We start from the raw sequence: 22,588 nt of genomic DNA on the forward strand, positions 1-22,588 counted from the left end.
GTAGCTGAAGAGAATGATCACAAAAGTAACATTTTTAGGATAAGGGTTTACCAAGAAACCTTCAAATGAAGACTAACCGAGTCAAGATTCGGGTAACGAGTAAACAATGGCACTTCATATGGGACATATAGAGATGGGTTCGACCCAAACTTGGAACACTTTTGTAATTTGAGTCATGTAAAAACCTATGTATGCGGCGCAAGTCTATTAACTAGTTTTTTTTTAAGACGGAAATGTTACAAATCCCTATTTAAAAATGTCCACATTTTTGCCACTTTCTCACAAGGGGAATGCCTCATCAACGGCTTTGATGAGGCTTGATGACCCACGGCTCCATCATGCCGTGCAAAGACTTATAAAATCATCAATGCGTGATTAGTTGCTTTTCATGTAATTATATCTAGCATTAATTGGCCGGTGGAATTTCCTCTCATTGACTTAGTCAAGACCGATAAATTATTAAACACTTCTCTTCCTGTTACTTTATATAAACTTAATTATCAAATTATAACGGTAAACGGAAACACAAAGATACCAAAAGGAAAACATGAAACAAGTGGAGAACAGGTGGTTGGTGAGTCTGCTAGTGGTAGTGGTGGTGCTCATAAGCACCGCTGAGCAAGTGACATCACAGCCTACTGATAGAAATAGCACTCTGATGAGATATTATTGCAGTATGTACAGAGGTATGAGCGGAGAGTATTTCTTGGCAAACCTTAACACCACCCTGTCAAGCCTCCGTCGGCAGTTAAGGACCAGCAACCACGCTGCAGCACACGCTCTGTTTAATAGTGAGCCAGTGTGGGGCCTTGCTTGGTGCAGAGGATATGTTTCCATTCCAGATTGTTTGGATTGTTTCGACTATGCTGTCAATCAGCTAAAAGTATGTGAACTTGGAAATGGCGCTCATGCTATTTACTCTGACTGCGATGTCAGGTACATATATATATTTCACGATAAATAAGGAATAAAATATACTCTAGTAATCTACCTATTTTGGATATTAATTCTTAGCCAAACTCAAATTATTTCTTACTTTTAACAAAACTTATTTAGGTTCAGTATAATCAAAACATATTAATCAATTATTTAATTAAATAACTAATTATCTAAATTATAAAGATTAAAAATAGGAGGGTATTTATGTCAATATAATAAAACTATATATATCTTTAATGAAATCAGTTCTTTATTTTTTTATTAAATCATTTTATAAACATTTTTCAGTGTAGTAGATGAATGTGGTAAAAATTAATGAATGATATTTATAAGTCTAAGAAAATAAAAACAAGAGGAGATTGTAAATAAATAGCAATTTTATTCCAGCATAGTCATTCAACCTTTATGGATCCATGTACTTCTCATCCATCTATTTCAAATCTGTAATACAACACAGTGTTTTAGTCATTCTTATTTTATATATGATATTCTCTTTTTATGTCATGTATAATGAAACATTTTACCATCATTTGTTATAATTCGCTATTCCATTAAAAAATATAATTACAATTCATAAAATCACTAAGTGCATCTTTTTCGTGATTATGAAGAAATTACGAGAGAATACATATTCATATGAATATTACATTAAGAAATATAATTTGAACTTATTAAACTATTTAATTTGATATGTAGGTTTTTTAATTTAATAATTTAATTTATATAGTTTAACTGTATTTCTTTTGAACTCCCTGTGCATCACACGGTTCTAAAGCTAGTGGTTTATAACGCAAAAACACACAACAGGTCCGCAATCCTTGATTTCACTTAAAACTAGGTATATAAGCGAACCGGGTGTCCGCGTCTGTTCGGCAAGAAGTTCCTTTATGTTCGTCCGTTTAATAAACGAACCGGACATCGACAAAAAAAATTCGTTCGGTAAGCTTAACGGACGAACACGGACAAGGGCCAAGTCCGTTCGATAGTGTTCATGAACGTCCGATAACATTCATCCGATTACGTCCTGTAATGTCCGTCCGGTGTCGTTAGTGTTTAGATCTATCCAGTATTGTAATTTAATAGTGAAATTTCTAGTGTTATTAATCATAGTTTTGTATTACCACACATGTCTAATGTCTCTTATATTATAGTGATCCACTTTATGTTAATATATTAAGGGTTAAGTATATTTGGATGTTATATGGTGTAATTACAAATTTGTAGGTGACGTTGTTTAGATTTATGTTTGGTATTAATATGTAACCGTTTATATTTGTCCATTAGTATTCGTTTGTCCATTAATGTCAATTAGTGTCCGTTTGTCAATTACTGTTCGTTAACGTCCATTTACAATATTAATCGACGGACACGGACAAACTCAATTTCTTATTGGACAGACACGGACATGAATTTTCGTTCGTTAGAGTGTTCGTGAACCTTCCGTTTGTTCGTCAAAAGCTTAACGGACGGACACAGACATGCTCTCGTTCGGTCCGGTTTAGTCCGTGTACACCCATACTTAAAACAAAACAATAAGGTGGAATATTTGAGGATGCAACTAAACGTACCCGTTTCTTTATCATTTTTACTAAACATACTTCAACTCTTAAGTTTCATATTTATACAATTCAAACATTTTTTGTTTCTCTTTTGTCAGTTTGCTATATTTTATTATTATTATTGTCTTCAAAACACATTTTTTTAAGAATATTTTTCACTAATTTTATAGAAAATAGATATAGAGAGAGAGAGAAGAGGGAGAATTTGATTAATAAAAAATACAAAAATAAGGAAAACAGCGAACTTACAAATTACCCTTGACTTAACAAATAAAAATAAACGGAGTTAGAAAAAAGTACTAAAAATGCAAGTTTTTATAAACTGAAGTAATCATTTGCAATAAATTCAAAATGGTATTAAAGTTGCATAATTGAAAAAACCACAGGTATTAAAATGGCACTTAACTCTATATTTTTAAAACAATTCTTAGTTTTTTTTAAATAGGAAAAAGCAATTTTTTCTTAATTAAAATAAACATTTTTTGATAATTTAATAATACAATTTCTTCTATAATTGTTTTAATTGTTTAGAGAGTGTTTTTTTGTTTTTAATAGTTTTTTGGAGCTAGTTTGCATATTTTTAAAACAAATTTCTTAATATTTGTTAATAATAAAAAATAGTATATTTACGTAATAAAATGCACAAATTTTATGATATAAATGAAAAAAATATATTAGAGAGTAATAACATGTCAAATAAAATTGTTAAATAAATTAAAATTTTAAGAAAAGAGATATGACAAGTAGAAGATGTAGGTACATTTAGCCCACCCTATGAAAAAAATATATGAACCCCAAAATAGCCCATTTAAATAGAGATTCTCAAAATAGTTAATTTTTTTATTTATTATTTTTTTTCATTCCCATGATAGTCATATAAAACTCGTCAGCATAGAGAAGTTTTAAACCAAATCCGTGTTCACCAAAGCGGAAAGTTTTATTAAATATTAACGTGCATAACTTTTTAAGGATCTGACAATCCTATGTAAACATTTCCGACTCTTTAACGGATGACATATTCGTTATGAAGATTAAAACTAATTTAGTAAAAGGTTAAACGTATTCAACATGTGTTTTGCTTTGATAATCTCGGTTCTACTGATATAGTTCAAAACATTATGACATTATCTATGTTTCCAAGTGACGTTTCTTCGTGACGAAGAAACGTTTAATAGGTCAACTTTTATGTATTAAAACTGTCAACTTATATTTGACTATAACCCATTTCTAGGGTTTAACTAGCTTAAATAACTTAACAAAAGCATAACTAATACCTTGATAGTTTAAGAGGTATTGGGAATCGGTCGGGCAGTATCTGCATTGATATGAAGAACTCATTATAACTTTGGAACGAACGTCGGGACACCGTTAGAATTCATAATCAGATCGTCGGTCTTTAGAATCGAGTACCAGGTAACATAGCACGATTTTTTTGGTAATAGCAGTGAGATGGGATGTTGAAATGCTCTAGTCTTGCATTTTATACAGATCGGGTGATCCCCTGACGGACCGTCACGGACTGCGACGTTTGGTAAGTCTTGCATAGGATAACTACAAGTCTACAACCATCGATAGGATATTTGCGGCGCTACGGGTGGTCCACTGCGTGACACGTCACACCACGTATCATTTCTTCATGATTAATCATCTGACACGTATCAAACGTCGGTTGGGTAGCTTCGAGGTTAAGGTTGAGCCGTTGAGTTCATACGGGGACAGTGACGGACCAAAGAATTTTTGTTAATGGGCTCACCTCAGTGGCGGATGTACTTGATGGGGAGGGGGGTATAGACCCCACTCATATTTTACTATGAAAATGGTCTCTAAATTCAATGTCCCCATTAATCTTTTTTCCCATCCCCCAAATTCTTGAGCTTTGCTTCCCGAATCGATTCAACCTCAACTAACAATTATCCATTCTACTACCACTTTAACATCTTATCATCCTTTTAGGTTTATTAGAAATGTGTATTTTAAGTTTTTGACAACTTAACCTTATCTTCATAATTGTTACTTTTATAAACACACTTGTTATTATTATTATTTGAAAATCCTAATTGTATCTAACCAGTTTTATTTACTATTTTTGATGTACGTATAACGTATGTAATGCCACTAATGTTTTAAAATTTAGATAAAAAATAACTTCATACTAACTAATAGTTGATATGATTATACTAACTAATATTATATAATCCTAACGAAATTTATTTATAACTTCACATAAATAAAGCTTTACTTATAAACAAAGAAAAGAAAAAAATATCAAAGGTTTGTAAACTTGAACGTTATTGCTAATCTTGCTTGAGTTATGGACTTATAGTGCAAACAAGGAAACATGTTTCATTTCCTCCTGCTTAACGATTATTAGAGTTAATATTAGTTTGCATTGCAATCGTAACGGTTAAGAGATGTTTTTGATAGTAAAGATTGTAAAGACAAATCTGCACAATTTAAAATATAATATTTACATACACAAAAGACGGGATCAAAAGTTCCTGTTAAGTTTACTTGTTTTATTTACAAAACCACAATTCATAATATATTAAGTTTAACAAAAGATCCGAGCCATCAGATATCTTAAACACTTCGTCTTCCCAAGCTTTAACTTTGGTCACCTGCAAAATGTTAAGAAAATACGTCAACAACGAATGCTGGTGAATATGCTGACGCTAAAATATTTTCTTTTACTTGATTAGCCCTCGAGACATAACTTGGGTCCGGCCCATCGTGGCTTAGGAATAATCAAGCTATAAAACAATACAATTTATAAACTCAAGTCTCTACACACAACACCCCAGCAACACACTGCAGCGTTCGACATTACTTGGGTACCATATGTTTACACATGGTCATAACTCCCCGCAGGCGAGCGTGACTATAACCCAGTGTGGTGCGATGTGTCCACCGCATTTTACCACATATGTAAGGATCCAGACAAACGTATACTACAGCCTGAGGGCTAGGTTTATACTTTTATTTATAAATGTTTTTAGAGACACGTAGTCTCATGTAAACCTTTTTCATATAACACATTTGACTCGTTTGAAAACAAGTTTGTAAAGTTTGGTGCGTATTCACCTTTTTTATTTGGATCGGCTTCAAATACCATTTGAGGGTCTTTCCCGTTGCTATCACGCACCTATAGTACTAGTATAACCTTTTGTTAGTCGGATATACAATCCGGCTTAAGACCTTTAGTCTTTTATAATCTTTACCTCGATTATTTTACTTTAAAACCTTTAGTTAAAAAGTATCATTTTTCTTTTTAAACCTGAAGTTTAAAAATATTATTCTTTCTTTCTTTTATAAGATAACCTATAGTTATTCTTATTTTATTTAAAACCCTACGTTTCTTCCTCTTTAAGAAACATATACTTTCCTTTTCTTTTCTTTATTATTTAAGAATAGTTATTATTACTTAAATAATATTGTATAACAAAGAATCATATAATATAATCACATTGATTTTATATATATATATATATATATAATTCTATCTTTTCTTTTCTTTGTTATATTTTCTTTTATTTATCGAGGTATCGAGTATAACTTCGACTTAGGGTTTTAAGCCTTTATAATATTTTATTATTATCTTGTTTGTTATTATGCTTACCTTTGTTGGCTAATGAAACCCCTTCACAATCGAGCATCACTTCGACGCCGCTTCGTTTTCTTATGCTCCTTGATCAACACTTACTTTTGACACGTTTAACGAGGCACCAACTCTCCACGGCACTTTCTTCAAAATGGTCGTCGGGATGGTAGCACCTTCTCAATTGAAACGTCGGTGGTAAGTGGCACGAATATCGAGGAAACGTCGGTATATTAGCACGGTTTACGAGGGCACGAACTTCGAGGTGATCGAGGGTACGTATCTTGGCGCTTAGAGAGATGCTAGAGAGAGAGAGAGAGGAAAACCGATTTGAGGTGTGATGAATGAAGAACCCGTAGTTGCTATTTATAGACAAAATCAGGAAGCCCATCGCGATACACGATGGCTCCTTTGGCTAGCCCGTCGCGTATCGCGACGTAGGCTTGGCCAGTTACTATATAGGTCTGCCACGTGGCAGACAGTGTGACACGTGGCGAACGGAGTGCCCCGTGGCGGGACACGCGACAAACGGTGTGCCACGTGGCATGCCACGCGTCTCGCTGTCATACAACCTATCGCGATACGCGATGGGTTTCCCTTCTGATTCATCGCGTATCGCGATGGGTCAGAAAAACCAGAATTTTCATTTTTAACCCTAAGGTTTGGAGTTTGGCATTTTTGGTCCCTTGACTTTGGAAACTTGGTATTTTTGATCCGATATTTTCACGATGTTACATGATAATTTGTATCATAGCTCAACATGTACTAAAGTAATACAAGTTTCAATATCTAATTTATTCCATTCATAATAAGGTACACAATTGTCATTTAACAAAGAAATAAAATTAACCAAAACTATTACATTGATCTCAATTCAATAAAAATATTTTTTATTTTATCCTAAGATCCAATCTAAATTCTCCACTCCAATTCATCTGAGATAACAACCTACAATATGCATAAAAATAATTTGTTAACAACACATGGTGAGTGAGTAACTACAATCTGATACATTCCTTGCGACATGTGAATCACAACAGCTAGCATAACAACATAATTAAAACTTGTCATTTCCCCTTGACACTAGATTCAGTCAAGTTACTAGGACAATTAGACTAACAACATTGACAAAGTTTGGCATTTCCCCTTGACAAACGATGGGTCAAGTTACTCCTACGACGTATGATCATACTATAAGGATGATCGAGGATGAGGAAGAGATAAAAACCAACCAAAAAGTTGTAAACGCATAGTCATTTACGGAGTAGTATTTAATAACTATTCAAGGAATTACAAAATCACACAAATAATGGAATAGTACTTGAGTATTTCTTATAATGAGAAACTGAGTCTTTTCGTACGCATAAAGCCTCCAAAACAAAAATAGTAAATAGGGGATGTGATTACTCACCTGGATTGGTGAATGAAAAAACTGGGTCTTTGGTTAAGCTTGGGTGGGTCCTAACAAGTAATCCCTAAATCCAATTAAGACTTATTTAGAATGTGTTTGATAAATTAAGATTAAAGAAACATACATGTGTTAAAATAACACAACTAGAAGTTGAAAAATAAACAAGAAAAACGAAATTAGTTTTGGACAAATTTATGTCAACGATTACATAAATGTTTAAAAATATCATTAACTTCTCAAAAATTATAAAAAAATATCCATTCAACTAAATTAATATGTAAAGAACATATTTTTTTCAAAAAAATTGCCCATATTCGGACCCGATATAGGCTAAAATAGTCAATCTTAACATAGGGTACAAATCTACGCACTAATTTTAAAATAACAAATGTGAAGTCATACAAAAGAATAAAAATACATATAAATAGTCTTTAGAACCGTAACTCGATAAATTTAATGATAAACTTTGGCCTTGAATCGTTCTAGTTTGTTATGACCAAGTTATTGCTCAACCTATGTCGAACAATTCAGCTGTCAAATTTGAAACATTGTAAACAACAATGTTTTTGATGCTTTGGAATGGATTTTGATAAAGAAAATTATGAGCCACTTGTGGTATGATACATACAATATGTTTGGTCATGTATCACCAAAATACTTATGGTTCTTGAATTAAAATAAATAAAACAGACAAAAACTTCAAGAATGTAAAAACTTGTGAAGGTGTGACTATTAAAGTTCATCTTGCAACCTTATGTTCTTTGTCTCCTCTATCCTATACACCATAGTGTATATATTAGGTGGGATCATAAACATAATTATGTGATGGTCATATAATCATTATAACAATAAGAAAATAAGAAGAAATGAAGAACAAAGACAAGAAAAATGAACAAGAATTTATGCCTATCTTATAATCTTGAGATGAACAAACCAATGTTGTAAAAGTAGGTTTCCAAGGCCTAGTACTTACCGAGTACTGGCTACAAGGTATGTCGCTGATGTGAGTTTATTTAATTCCGCCTAGTTGCTAATAACTGATTAAAGGTGGTCAACCTCAGTCATAATCGCATCTAGTCGGTGAACTTGAGACGATTTTGGCTTAAAAAGCACAACTCGTATATCTTTAATATTAAAGAATAAATATCATTTTTTTACTAAATGACTAACAATTTTTAGAATAATTTATAACTTAAAAATGTATTTCTTATTTATATTGATCTTTACTTATTTTATTATAAATATTAATAAATTTATGATATTTGACATTTATATTATAATATTCAAAAATTATTTTTCTTTATATTTACCATGTCTAAGTAATCTTTGAGTACTCCGAATACACCCGACTCACCAGTTAGCCGCTTAGGGTCCGCCTAGCGACTTTTGCAACTTTGAAACAAACACAAGAAAATATAAATTAAAAAATCCAATAGAATATTTATTATTAGAGAGAGAAGAAGAAGAATGAGCAAAAGAAATAAAATGAAAATGAGGAGTATTTATAGTTGTGATTAGAAGGTGGTTAATAGGTAAGTCTTGGAGAGAAGCTATGTTTAGAATATGCTAAAAGATATTTTTTATAATATAACATGTCAAATAAAATACTTAGGATAAATATTATTTTAAGATAACCATAATTATTTATGTTACATGTTAAAATATTAATCTAGACATACCCAGTTCAACGTGTCAAATTAACGATTACACATGTAAACAATGAAATGAACATAGATTCAAATATTTGCATATATGAAAATAGGTTTAAGTCCAAGAAAGAAATGAAATTACTGCAAGAAATGCGAGAAATGAATATGAGTCACTAGTTTTATTTTAGGTTTTAAAAGTTTAAATATAAATGAAAAAGATATAAATGTAACAATAAATGCACACTCTCTCTCCAATTAATACAACTAATATAACCATAATAAATCTCTCTTTAATTAATATATCTACATAATTTAAATAAAATAATTAAAAAGATAAAAACACTAATTTAGTTTTTATAAATAATAAAAAAAATGTCATACAAATGTGTCCATTAAATATAAATAATAAATATACAACATACACAGAATTATATAACCTACACTTGTTTTGAGAAATAATCACGTACAATATACAAAAAAGCATACAAATTACATATTAAATTCGACATCAACAATTATATAAACTACACAAATATACACATATCCTACACGTGTGTAGGTTATATGTTTTTCGTGTGTAAGTTATGTTTTCTTATTCTTAGAACAAGTGTGGGTTATATGTTATTGTGTATGTTGTATATTTCACATTTAATGCAAATATATGTAAGATAGGTTTTTGTATTATTCATCACAATGTAACTACGTGTTGATAGATATTGATAAGTTGAGTTGAAAGAAATTGGTTTTAAATAAAATTTTTTTTAAATGTATGAATAAATTATATTTGTGTAGAATAAAGTTTTCATGTGTAGGTTATATGTTTTCGTGTGCGTGTATATTTTATTGATGATGAATTTTGTGTATATGTTATATGTTTTCTTATTTTCAGAACAAGTGTAGGCTATATATTTTTGTGTATGTTGTATTTTTTGTTGTTGATATTTAATGCTAACACATGTAAAATAGTTTTTTATATTATTTATCACAACGTAACTATGTATTGATGGATATTTATATATTGAGTTGGAAGAAATTTGGATAGAAAGATATTTTAACGTATGAATAAATTGTACTTGTGTAGGGTAAATTATACTTGTGTAGGATAAAATTTGGATAGAAAATAAATGAATTCTTAATATTTTTCAATTATAGTAATTTGATTAGTTATATTAATTTAATAGATATATTAATTGAAGAGAGAGATGCATTTATAGTTTCTTAATTAATCTTGAAGTTTTTAAAACCTAAAATAAACTAGTGGCCCGGATTCATTTCTCGCAGTAATTTCATTTCTCTCTTGAACCATACCCTATGAAAATAGTGTTAATAACTTGAAATCAATAACTTATGATTCGGTAGTGGTAGTAGTAGTAATGCGTTGAGATCGAGGTTGCAACTTAATAATTACAAATCAATGATAAATATCATAATAATAAAAAATAATAATCTTTTATCAAAATCAAAAATTTAAAACGGGCCAGGTATACAATTCTATTACAAGAAATGGAAAAATCGAAATATCACAATCCTCATATAGTAAAGACCATCCTTGCATTTACCAGATCCACCAAAGTTCTCGAAGGTAAATATAAGTTAACAAAAAAATCAGGAAAATTAATGTCACTGCACACCGGAGATCTTCGGAAACTTACTAACGGATAAAGAGAATATTGCAATTAATTTCCAAAACGTGTGGAACGCTCTCATATTCCTTCAACCACTATTCTTTCCCATTTGGTATTGTGATCCGGAACTCGTGAGCAGTTCTTAATTTGTCTTAGGGATAGAAGCATTATGGGTTATGTGTTACATGGGACCAAAATCCACTACCCAATTTCCTTGAATGTGAACATACTTATGGTGTTTATTGTTCGGAGGGCATATGCCATATTAGCGATTAGTGCAACATCAATTTTGAATCCACTACCAAACACATTCAAAAACTACCGATACTGCTCACTAGTTAGTCCTGGTATAGCGCTGTTAGATAGGCGGATATAGTCAAAACGTAGTTATGATTGGGAAATGTCCTAGTGTATTTGTGGGTAAGCCCTTTCATCGGTTATGGTTCGGCGTAGAGCAACATCAATCGGTGAGTTTAAGATTTGAGCTTGTAACACTCTGATACCATGTAAAATTTTATAATCGGAGAATGCTCTATATTGATTGAAAACATATTAGATCAAAGGATTTAGTTACGATATATATATAGGAAAACCTTGCACGGTATATCGACGGAAAAGAAACGTGTTGAATGGATTAGAGAGGGTAGGGTTCCACTACAAACCATTCGAGCTAAAATTGATTAATGTTAATATATAGTTCGAATAATCTATGGGGTAATCAAGTGTAAGGCTATAATTATATAAAAAATAATGATAAAGACAATATTTTTGTAGTGTATTGAAATCAAAAGTGTATAACTGATTAACGGAAAAATATATCTTTATTTTTAAATTTCCTGGTGGTCTTATACTCATATATATAAATGTTGAAACCTTATGGTAGATCCGACGCATCGCTTCACTGGAAGGATGACACAATGCATCGGTTAGTATTTACATTAATTACAACACTAATCATTATACTTATAATTATTACACTTAAGGTCCAGACATTACTAACGGAGATTTGAATAAATACTATTGGATCTAACTTAACTTGATCTTTTTAACTTTGGTAAATGATTGGGATTAACCCAATAATCACCCCCTTAATTTCGATCATACAATAGTAGAATCTTTAGATCTATTCCCCATATATTTTTTCGTTTTCTCTTAACACCAATAATCTTTATACTTGAACTTTGGCTTCCTTCCTCAAGATAACCATTGTTGTTGGTTGCAATTGCCATTAAGAGGGCCAAGTCCCGAACGACAAACAAAAACGAAGTAAACGACTAACTCTCATTTATATTAATCAGAAAATATAACTTAAAAAATTGATTACAACATCAAACCCTAACTCAGTTTGACTCTTGATTAACCCTAATTTGGTTGCATCTAGATGAATCCTAACTCGGTTACATCTCGTGTGTGTCTCTAGATGAACCCTAACTCGGTTGCATCTCACACGTGCTACAATGTCTAACCATAATGCGGTTTATATTATAGACTAACCTAACTTGCTAGCCAAGACATTACCTATGATAATTACATATCAATTAGGAACATATTGTAATTAGGAAACATAACCAACTATGATCGATTTGACATTATTGGTCCCTCAAGTTCATCGACTTATGACTTGGAGTCCAAAATTACGTCCAACAGAGGGTTGGTTCTTCATCTTCTTCCACAATGTTCGATCATGCATGTCTTTGACCTGCTTTAGGATAATTGAGGTACATTATTCCTTGTTATAGTTATAGCATCTTACTTTACACGCGTTTTTTTTCTAAATTTATCTTGATTTCTAGGATATTTCTTTGTTTTTTTATCTTCATAATCATTGTTTTCTAAAGCACCCCTCCTAGGTGTCGCATGGCATTTGCCCAGGCCTTATCTTTTTCATTGTGCAAGGTGGTGTCTAGGCCAGAGTTCATTGAAGCATGGGTTAGACTTTTGATATTACTCCGTTACACATTACAAGTTGTCTAGCCTTCCAACCTACAGGATTGTAGGTCGGGGAATAGGAAATTCTTGCAATGCCATTCAATTCGGCAGGCCCTGGAAACTTGGGTGATGGAAGCGGATGTGTTGATCTTATCCAATCTCTCTTTAACCAACCGATGGATATGGGCTCCAGTTCTGATGAGGCCTCATTTGGGCGGGATAATTTGATGGAGGGCCTCAATGCTAAACAGTGTATTCAAAAAGTTGCCGACGAGCACTTCACGACCACGGTTAAAGTTTTGTGTTCCTCAGGTGTTGCTCCTCTAGGTTACGCTACTATGAAAGCGTTGCTTTATAAGCATCCCATCTTGCCCCTGCCCGCCTTGCCTGGGGCCTTACTCTCGGTGGCCCTTTCGTTGTGGACGTTGAAGGTGTTCTAGGGTATATTCAATCTTTTCCTAAAGGGACTTATTGTGGGAGAGATGGGCTTAAGGTCCAACATATTTTGGATGCCCCATGTCGGGAGGATCCGTGATTGTCGTGGGGTTTCTTAAAGTTAGCAATGAGGTGGTTAACTTGTGGTTAGGGGGAGATGCCCTGTTGCTTTGGCGGAGTTTGTGGCTTTTGCCCCCCTTAACGCCACTGCTTAATCCCGACAATGGGGATACGCCTATTGCCGTTGGTGCGATTTGGAGAGCGCTTGTATCCAAAGTGGGTATGAGGAGTTGTAACATCACGGGAATTTTGGGCCAAAAATGTCAACTTTCCAAAGTTAAGGGACTAATTCTACCAAAATCCAAACTCCAAGGTTAAAAATGAAAAATCTGATTTATTGTCCTATCGCGCTACGCGAAGGGACTAAGGACAAGCCCATCGCGTACCGCGATGGGGCTTGGTCAAAGATTCTAGAAGACGTCAACAGCGATACGCGATTGCCGTTGAGCCTACGTCATCGCGTACCGCGATGACGTGGCCTGACACGCCTGATACATTTTTCACCACGTGTCCACACGTGGCACACCGGTCGCCACGTGTCCCGACACGTGGCACGACGTCTGCCACGTGGCGACACGTGGCAGACCTACTGTCTGCGTCATCAGAGCTACGTCGCGGTACGCGACGGGTGCCCTGGAGGCGGGCGCGTACCGCGATGGGATCCCAGATTTTGCCTATAAATAGCAAGTCCGGGATCTCATTCAAGGCACACCAAATTTGCATACTCCTTTCTCTCTTTAGTCTCTCACTACACCTCGAAAAGCGTGCCCTTGATCTACCTCGAAAACTGTGCCCTGATCCCTCGATAAACGTGCCATACCTCGATATTCATACCACTCCCCGACGACGTTCCGAACAAGAAGGTGGTGTTGTTTTTACAACCCGACGATCATCTCGAAGTGCGTGCCGAGAAGATTGGGTGTCTTGATTTGCGTGCCGAAGTGAAGTGACGATCAAGGCAAGTGTTGAAAGGACTAAGCAGCGTAGAAGTGCTGCTCGAGTATCTAGGGAATTATAAGCCGAGGAAAGGTAAGACTTAATACCCGATTAAAATAATTACAAAATATTATAAAGGCCTAATACCCTAAGTCGGAATTATACTCGATGCTTATGAAAAGAAAATATATAACAAAGAAAATAAAAGAAAGAAATATAAAAGTGTAGATATATATATATATATGTGTGTGTGATTATATATATAATTCTTTGTTATGAATATTATTTAAGTAATAAGGGTATTCTTAAATAATAAAAGAAAAAGAATACGTTTCTTAGAAAAAAATAAACGTCGGGTTTTTATAATAAACTAAAGGTTTATAAATATTGCTTTTAAAACTAAAGGTTTTAAAGTAAAAGATTATTGAACTAAAGGTTCATCGAGATAAATAAGACTAAAGGTCTTAAGCCGGATTGTATATCCGACTAATAAAAGTTATACTCGTACTATAGATGCGAGATATCAAGAAAGAGTACGCAAGGACGGTGTTGGAAACCGATCGGACGGTGTTGGAAACCGATCCCGATCAAAGGTGAATACGCCCCACTTTTACAAACTTGTTTTCAAACAAATAAATGTGTTATGTGTAAAACTTTACATGAGGCCAAGTGTCTCTAAAAACATTATGAATAAGAGTAAAAGCCTAGCCCTCAGGCTGTGGTATACATTTGTCTGGATCCTTACATATGTGGTTAAATGCGGTGGGCACATCGCACCACGCCTGGTTACGACCTCCAGCCACGATGGGCCGAACCAAAGTATGTTCGAGTAAGAATGACCTTGTGTATATTTATGGTACCTAAGTACGTCGAGACGCTGCGGTGTCTTGCTGGGGTGACCTAGGTAGAGGCTCGAGTTTATAATGATATTATTTTAACTTTGTTATTCCTAAGCCAAGATGGGCCGAGTCACGCGTAACCCTCGAGGGGTAACAAAGTAAAAGAAAATGTTTTCGCGTCAGCATATTCACCAGCAAATCTTTGCTGAAGTATTTTTATAACATTTTGCAGGTAATCAAGATTAGAGCTTAAAGGACGAAGGCTCAAGAATCCGATGGCTCAGATAATTTTTGTTAAACTTAATTATGAATTAAAAGGTGGTTTTGTAAACATAAAACAAGTAAACGTAAATGGAACTTTCGTTCCATCTTTTGTATTGTAAATATTTTACAACTTTGATCCTTATATTTTATAAAGACTTCCGCTAATTAACCGTAACTCTGATTTAATTACAAATGTGGTACCAACTATCGATTCGCACTTCTAGGCCTAAGATGGGGTGTGACAAGAGTGCTGTGAAAGAGATAGCAAAATACCTTGGTGATTTTCAATTCGGGGTGGGGATTCCGAGTGGAGCGGATGCGGTGCTTCATAGCGCGAATAGATTTCTTAACATGTTCCACTCTAATAAGTCGTTGGAGTTGCTTAAAGTAGATTTTTCTAATGCCTTCAACATGGTGGATAGGATCACACTCCCGCAGGAGGTTCGTGCAAGATGCCCATCTATTTCCCTATGGGTTATTTTTCTTTACGGGCAACCAGCTAGGCTATATATGGGGAATGATTGTATCCAGTCAACTACCGGGGTTCAACAAGGCAATCCTTTAGGATCCCTTCTCTTTGAATTAGCTTTACACCCCCTCATTCATTGTGTATGAGACCGTTGCAAGTTACTTTTCAATGTATGGTACTTAGATGATGTCACGATTATAGGAGACACCATTGAACGCCATGGATGTTATTAGATCCAAGGGGCCAAGTTTGGGGCTTCAGCTTAATATTTAAAAGATCGAAGTATTTTGGCCGTCATGCAATGGAGTAAAGGCAAAAATAGGTTTATTTCCTATCGTGATTGAGAGACCGGAGTTAGGGGTTAAACTCTTTGGAGGTGCGGTTAGCCAGGACGTTGTGTTTATCAGTAGTTTGGTTATTACCAGAGCTTCAATAGCAGTGGAACTAATGAGATGTCTTACTCGCTTGCGTGACCCTCAATGTGAGCTTCTCTTACTTCGCTCATGTATGGGGGTGGCTAAGTTGTTGTTCGGACTCCGAACATGCCAGCCTATGTTTGTTAAGGAAGTTGTCTCTGTTTTTGACAAAGAGATTCGACGTCGATTGAGGATATTGTGGTATGTGGGGTCCGTTTTATGGGAATTTTCAATGGAGACTAGCCGCTCTCCCTATCCATGTCACACCCCAAACTACGGCCTAGGTGTGTGACCCAGATGTTGGTACCGTTTTTTTTAATTAAATCAGAGTTACGGGTTTGTGCAGAAATATTAGCGTGGATTAAAATATAATTATTTACATATCAAAAGACGTGATTATAAAAATACCCGTTAATGTTTACAAAATATTACTTGTTTATCAAACCACCATTTACATATTTTAAAGTTTAACAAAAAGATCTGAGCCATTAGATCATCTATCGTCCACTTTGATTCTTCAAGCACGTCTATCCTTCGTTACCTGTAAAACAATTTTGAAAATACGTCAACAACACATGCTGGTGAATAAGCTGACGCATAAAATATTTTATTTACTTAATTACTCCTCGAGACATAACTTAGGTCCGGCCCATCGTGGCTTAGGAATAATCAAGTTAAAACAAAACACAATTACAAACTCAAGCTCTACACGAAACCGCTCAGCAAACACCACAACGTTCGAGATTACTTTGCTACCATCAGTATACACATGATTACCCTCTCTCGGACGTAAATTAGGTCCGTCCCATCTTGGCGGAAGCATATAACCAGGTGTGGCGCGGTGTGCCCACTGACTTACCACATATGTAAAGATCCAAACAAACGTACACGACAGCCTGAGAGCCAGCGATTACTTTTGTTTATAATGTTTTAGAAAAACGTAATCTCATGTAATCAATTTAATTGACTCGATAATACAAGTTGTAAAAGTTGGGCGTATGCACCTTTTGAAAGGATCAGCTTCACTTCACTAATCGGTTCGTCTTTGCTATCTCGGACCTATAGTACGAGTATAACCTTTTGTTAATACAATATCTTTAATCCGGCTTAAGACCTGTATTCTCTTTTGTATATTCTTTACCTCGATTATATTTTCTTTTTAAATCTTTAGTTTAAAATACTTTTATTTCTTATAATAGTTTAAAACATTTAGTTTTACTTGTTTACTTTCTTTAAACACTACGTTTTTTCTTCAAGAAGAAACGTATACTTTTATTTCTTTATTTATTATTTAAGAAACTCAAATAATAATAATATCAATAACAAAGATATATTTTACATCACATATTTCTTATTTATTCTTTTCTTTGTTATACTTTCTTTTTGTTTATTTTCGAGGTATTGAGTATACTCTGATCGACTAGGGTTGAAACCTTTTTATTATTATTTTATTCGGGCATTATCCCTACGTTGTTCGGTTTATTATATTCTTGACTCTCGGGCAGCACCTCGACACTAGCACGCTTTTCGAGAATCTTGATCAACACCTTTCTTCACGCACAATAAGATTCACTGATCTTCACAACTTGTCGGCACGTACTTCGAGGCGGGTTGTCAGGTCGACACGCACTTCAAGACATCTTCGGGATCAGCATGGTTTACGAGGTAAAATGTCGGGTTTTCGGCACGGAAAACGAGGAGGTCGGTGGCATGTTTATCGAGGTAGAGGGAGTGTATATTAGAGAGAGAAAGTGTGTATGAATGAGGTGTAATGACAATGAGGGCTAGTTGCCCTTATTTATAGGATTAATGCAGGAGCCCATCGCGATACGCAATGGTCTAACAAACAACTGTCGAGTATCGCGACGTAGCTCTGCTGATTCACCACGTAGGCTTGCCACGTGGCGGACGTAGTGCCATGTGATGACACCTGACGGATGCAGTGCCACATGGTGACATGTGGCGGGACATCAGACCACGTCATCGCGATACACGATGACGCTGGGTCTAAGGCCGCCGCGTATCGCGATCGGGCCAGAAGACAGATTTTTCATTTTGACCTTGGACTTTGGAACTTGGCATTTTTGATCCGTTACTTTCACGATGTTACAATCCATTTTGGTGATTTAGGGTTATATTCAGCTGATGATGTTTCCACCCATGCTTTCGTAGTCTCGAGAGCACAATCTTAGAAGTTACAGGACCACATTTTGCGTGATTGTGGTGTTGATGGGTTAGATTCTGATTTTGGGTGTGCGCTGGATTGTTTGCATAACTCTATTCCGATCTTGATCTTGGCGGGCTCGCTAATAAGGATACCGCCCCCCTGAAGCCCAAAATGCTTGGGAGAAAAGTTTGGCATGTCCTCTCGTCAGAGAGCGATATTAGAATGTCTTTAGGCTCCTCATGCTCAAGAATTTTTTACTATTACCCCCTCTAAAAGGTTAGGCCAGCACATGTCAGCAGTGAAGTACCGAGCCATTCTTAAATATCGTTTAATGATTCCCTTGTTCCTGGCCTGTTGATGAGCCATGCCCGGTCTGCCGTAAAGTTTGTTTAGATGATGTTGGTGAACACGCGATACATTGTAAAGAACTCCCGGTGTTTAAATATAGACATGATTTGGTTAGGGATGTCCTTTGTGATCTGTTGAGAATCAACACATCTTCATTCCTTTTGCTTTCGATACATTTGGGTCCTTTGCCCCGATGCTGCTACGTTTCTAAAAAGAGTTCATCGGATCCTGCACAGTATCTCAACGACGCCGAAGAACGATAACTTTGTTTTCAGTATCATCGGTTTTGTCATTCAACGGGAGGTGACGACGCAGTTTGTTGCCCACTTACCTGTATCTCTATTGCAATTGGATCCTTTTATTTGAAATATGAATTTATAATATTCTTGTTTTAATAAATATCGTATGAACCATTTTCCCTTTTTCATTAGTTGTCTTTGTCTTGACCTCGACTAGGTTAGTATCTTTCTCAACCACAATTTCCAAAGTGACGACCATGACTTGTGTCTCTTTTTTGTCGAGTAAATGGTAACTTTTCATCACTGTCAATTTGTTTTTTTTTTAATGTATCCTTTCATCGTGTGCTTTCAATCTACATGTTTGTATATAAATATAACAATTTACGTATAGTGATTTACAGGCTGTTAAACACAAAAGCTATATGAGGAGTTGAATAGTAGTCACCCTATCAAATCTTAGCACATTGGATTTTATAGCATTCGATCCATACGGTTAAAAAAAATGCAAACTAGTTGGACGCTAGCAATTAGAGAACACACGGATTATAGCATTCCACACAAGCCATATGTGGGTAAAAAAAGGAATATAAATTAGTAATGTTTATGAATAGTGATTAATAAGCTCTTAGACTATGTGTAATGAATGAATTACAAAATGGAGCGATATGTGACATGTGGCGTCCAGTCAATAAAGGGGAATGTTTGTTTTAGGGGTGTCGTGATGTTGTAGCCCAATATATATATATATATATGATGAATATCATTACAGAACTGTTAAATTATTTAAGAACTTTTAGGAACACTTGAAAACTAACGTTTTATTGTTATACCACACATAACAATAAAATAATAATATCCCTCATACTCTCGCCGGCGACAAAATCCCGTCCCCCCTCTTGTCTCCGGGGGGGAGGGTCTTCTCTTTGTCGCCCCTTCTCGCCCCCATTTTGCCGCCTAGTACGCATAGCCTTAAAGCACAAGCAACGCTCCTCAAATCAATCATAGGTCACTAGATTTTTGTCGCATGTCATTAGATTTTTGTAGCATTCAAATACATTAAAACAATGCGAACTAACAACAAACTAGAAAACAAAAGTATGGGTTAATAAAAATGATTTGTACTAGACTAATATGATGTTTTAAAATTATTCAAGCTAATTAGAAATGTTTAATATTTGCGTAGGTATGAGGCGTATAACTTCTTTAGGGAGCCTAATTATCGGGTAGGCGTGGTATTATGTGACAATGCAACATCGCCTCAGCCAATACAGTTCCGAAAAGCAGCACAAAGTCTATTAGTAGACCTTCGAATTGCTACACCAAGAACAACAAACTTTTATTCAGCTTCTACAAGGAAAGTAGCTGTTGGTAATGTGACCATATATGCCATTGCCGAATGTAATCTAAACATAAGCCAGAGCGTTTGTTTAGAATGTTTAGAGTTGAGATCCAAATCCCTGTTTGATTGTCTTCCTTGTACTTCTGGGCGGGCAACGGACAGCGGATGCTTCATGAGGTATGACAAGACTCCATTTTTTGGACAAAATCAGAAAACTAATATTACATCTCTCCTTTGGGATGGTGAGACCTCTAATCTTCAGAAGTGATATTTTTCATTATTTTATTGTCATTATAGATGACAGCTTTAACTGAATGGCTAGCATTCTGTTTATTGATATTTTCATGTCTATGTTAGATTCAAGCGAAAAGAAATGCATAATCGGTGTAGTTGTTGGAGGTGTAAGCGTTTTGTTACTTGGACTCACATTTTTCGTGTGGTTAGGCAGATGGAAAAGGATAGGTATGCGCCAACAAGGTAAACATAAGATTTACTGCCCTAAGATTTCACGAGTGAATGCGCCGTGCGTGAAATTACATTGAAGTTCATGATACTTATTGAATCTTATCTATTTTGGATAATAGCTTCCGTGAAGGGAACAGAAGACTACAATTATAAACATCTACAATTGGCAACCAATAATTTCAGTGAAGAAAACATTATAGGGAAAGGGGGTTTTGGTGAGGTATTCAAGGTAATCATTTCAGTGAAGATAATATTTGTATGGATCATTAAGAGTATGATCTATTCGAAAACAACAATGATAATTAAGTAAAAATATATAACTAATACACATATTTTGATTTAGAGGCCGGTGAATCGGTGATCTATTAAAATAACAAAAGCAATGATAACTTGAACGTACACGTCTTAATGACTAATAATTTTTGTTATGGTTTAATAGGCAATTCTTGCAATGTCGGATTCGAAAAGTCGGATTCGAAAATGAAATCATGCTGATGAGTAATATTCGTCATCGAAATCTTCTCGGAATCCTAGGATGGTGCAGTGAAGGATCCAATCTACTTCTTGTTATGGAGTATATGCAAAATGGAAGCCTTGACAAGTTCTTGTGGGGTACATTTCTTTTGACAATATTGTAACCAGGTTCTCAATAAAATCTTTATTTTCAATCATTTGGTATAGGTGATAAAAGAGGTTCGCTAAACTGGAAAAGACGGTATGATGTCATCTTAGGGATAGCTAGGGGTCTCGCTTATCTACACAAGGAATTTCATGTCAGAATTCTTCATAGAGATATAAAATCTAGCAACATTCTCCTTGCTGATGATTTTCAACCCAAAATAGCAGATTTTGGCTTGGCAAGGTTTCAGCCTGAGGATAAAAGTCATATTACAACCTTGTTCGCCGGGACATTGTAGGTTTGACTTATAAAGCATACACCATTCCTTTCTCATATGAAATCTAATCACATACTTGTATGATTGCCATATATTAGGGGCTATACAGCGCCAGAATATGTACTTTATGGCCATTTATCAGATAAGGTTGACACTTTCAGCTTTGGTATCGTGATCCTTGAAATTGTTAGTGGCCGAAAATGTAGTTACAGGAACTTTGAAGGATCATCAACAGATTGCCTCCTGGAATATGTGAGATACAAAATTGACACCTTTTCCCACTCTTTCTCGCACTTCTCGCTGTAAAAAAACTTCTAAAATGATCCAATACATATACATATATATATATATATTTATATATTGGGATTTAGAATGTGGAGACAAATTTGGATTCTCTATCCTAGAAAGGGACATGCTGGGAATTTTCCCAAAGTCTTTTTTAGCTCTTTATGTATTTTCTACAACTTGTGACAGGCATGGAGGTTGTATGAAACTAAAAACCTTATGAAGCTAGTGGATGAGACAATGGATGTGAATCAATACAAAGAAGAACATGTGTTAAATATCATTGAGATTGCTTTGTTGTTCACCCAGTCACCAGTTTCTAGAAGACCGACCATGTTTGAAGTTGCTTCGATGCTTCCGAACGATCCATCATTGGGGGAAAGACAACTAACCAGGCCTGATTTCATTAACCATGATTGGAGGATTAAAATCTGATCAGCATTGTAATGTTGCCCAAATGCTAAAGGTATACGTGGGAAACTACTCAAACAGGCCGAATTACTTATTTGATGTAATGGTGAAAGGGATCATTTGTGTAGCAAACATTTGTTAATGTTGTTTTAATCCATTTTAGTTGTATGCATTATTGCCACCATATTAGAAGTTCAAATATTTTTATTAATACAACGAATATAATCTGAAATGAGATTAACTGCATTCTTTTGCTATAACTACATATAATTAAAAGTTACATAAATATGTATTATTTTTACATTAAAGCAT

The 22,588-nt window shown here is 34.8% G+C and overlaps 1 protein-coding gene across 1 annotated transcript; it reads left to right on the top strand.

Annotated features, from left to right (window-relative positions):
- Positions 1–533: 533 nt before the first annotated feature.
- Positions 534–22,395, top strand: LOC143593308 (cysteine-rich receptor-like protein kinase 2). The gene is made up of 8 exons (XM_077072978.1): positions 534–936; positions 20,064–20,461; positions 20,577–20,696; positions 20,804–20,956; positions 21,153–21,296; positions 21,366–21,597; positions 21,679–21,832; positions 22,055–22,395. Exons 1-8 carry the CDS (start codon positions 548–550, stop codon positions 22,298–22,300), a joined length of 1,836 nt encoding a protein of 611 aa, XP_076929093.1. The 5' UTR covers positions 534–547; the 3' UTR covers positions 22,301–22,395.
- Positions 22,396–22,588: the final 193 nt, after the last annotated feature.

Source organism: Bidens hawaiensis, unplaced genomic scaffold, assembly GCF_021521415.1.
Source record: "Bidens hawaiensis isolate Kalapana, Puna unplaced genomic scaffold, B.hawaiensis_p1.1 tig00001685_1, whole genome shotgun sequence".
NCBI lineage: Eukaryota > Viridiplantae > Streptophyta > Magnoliopsida > Asterales > Asteraceae > Bidens > Bidens hawaiensis.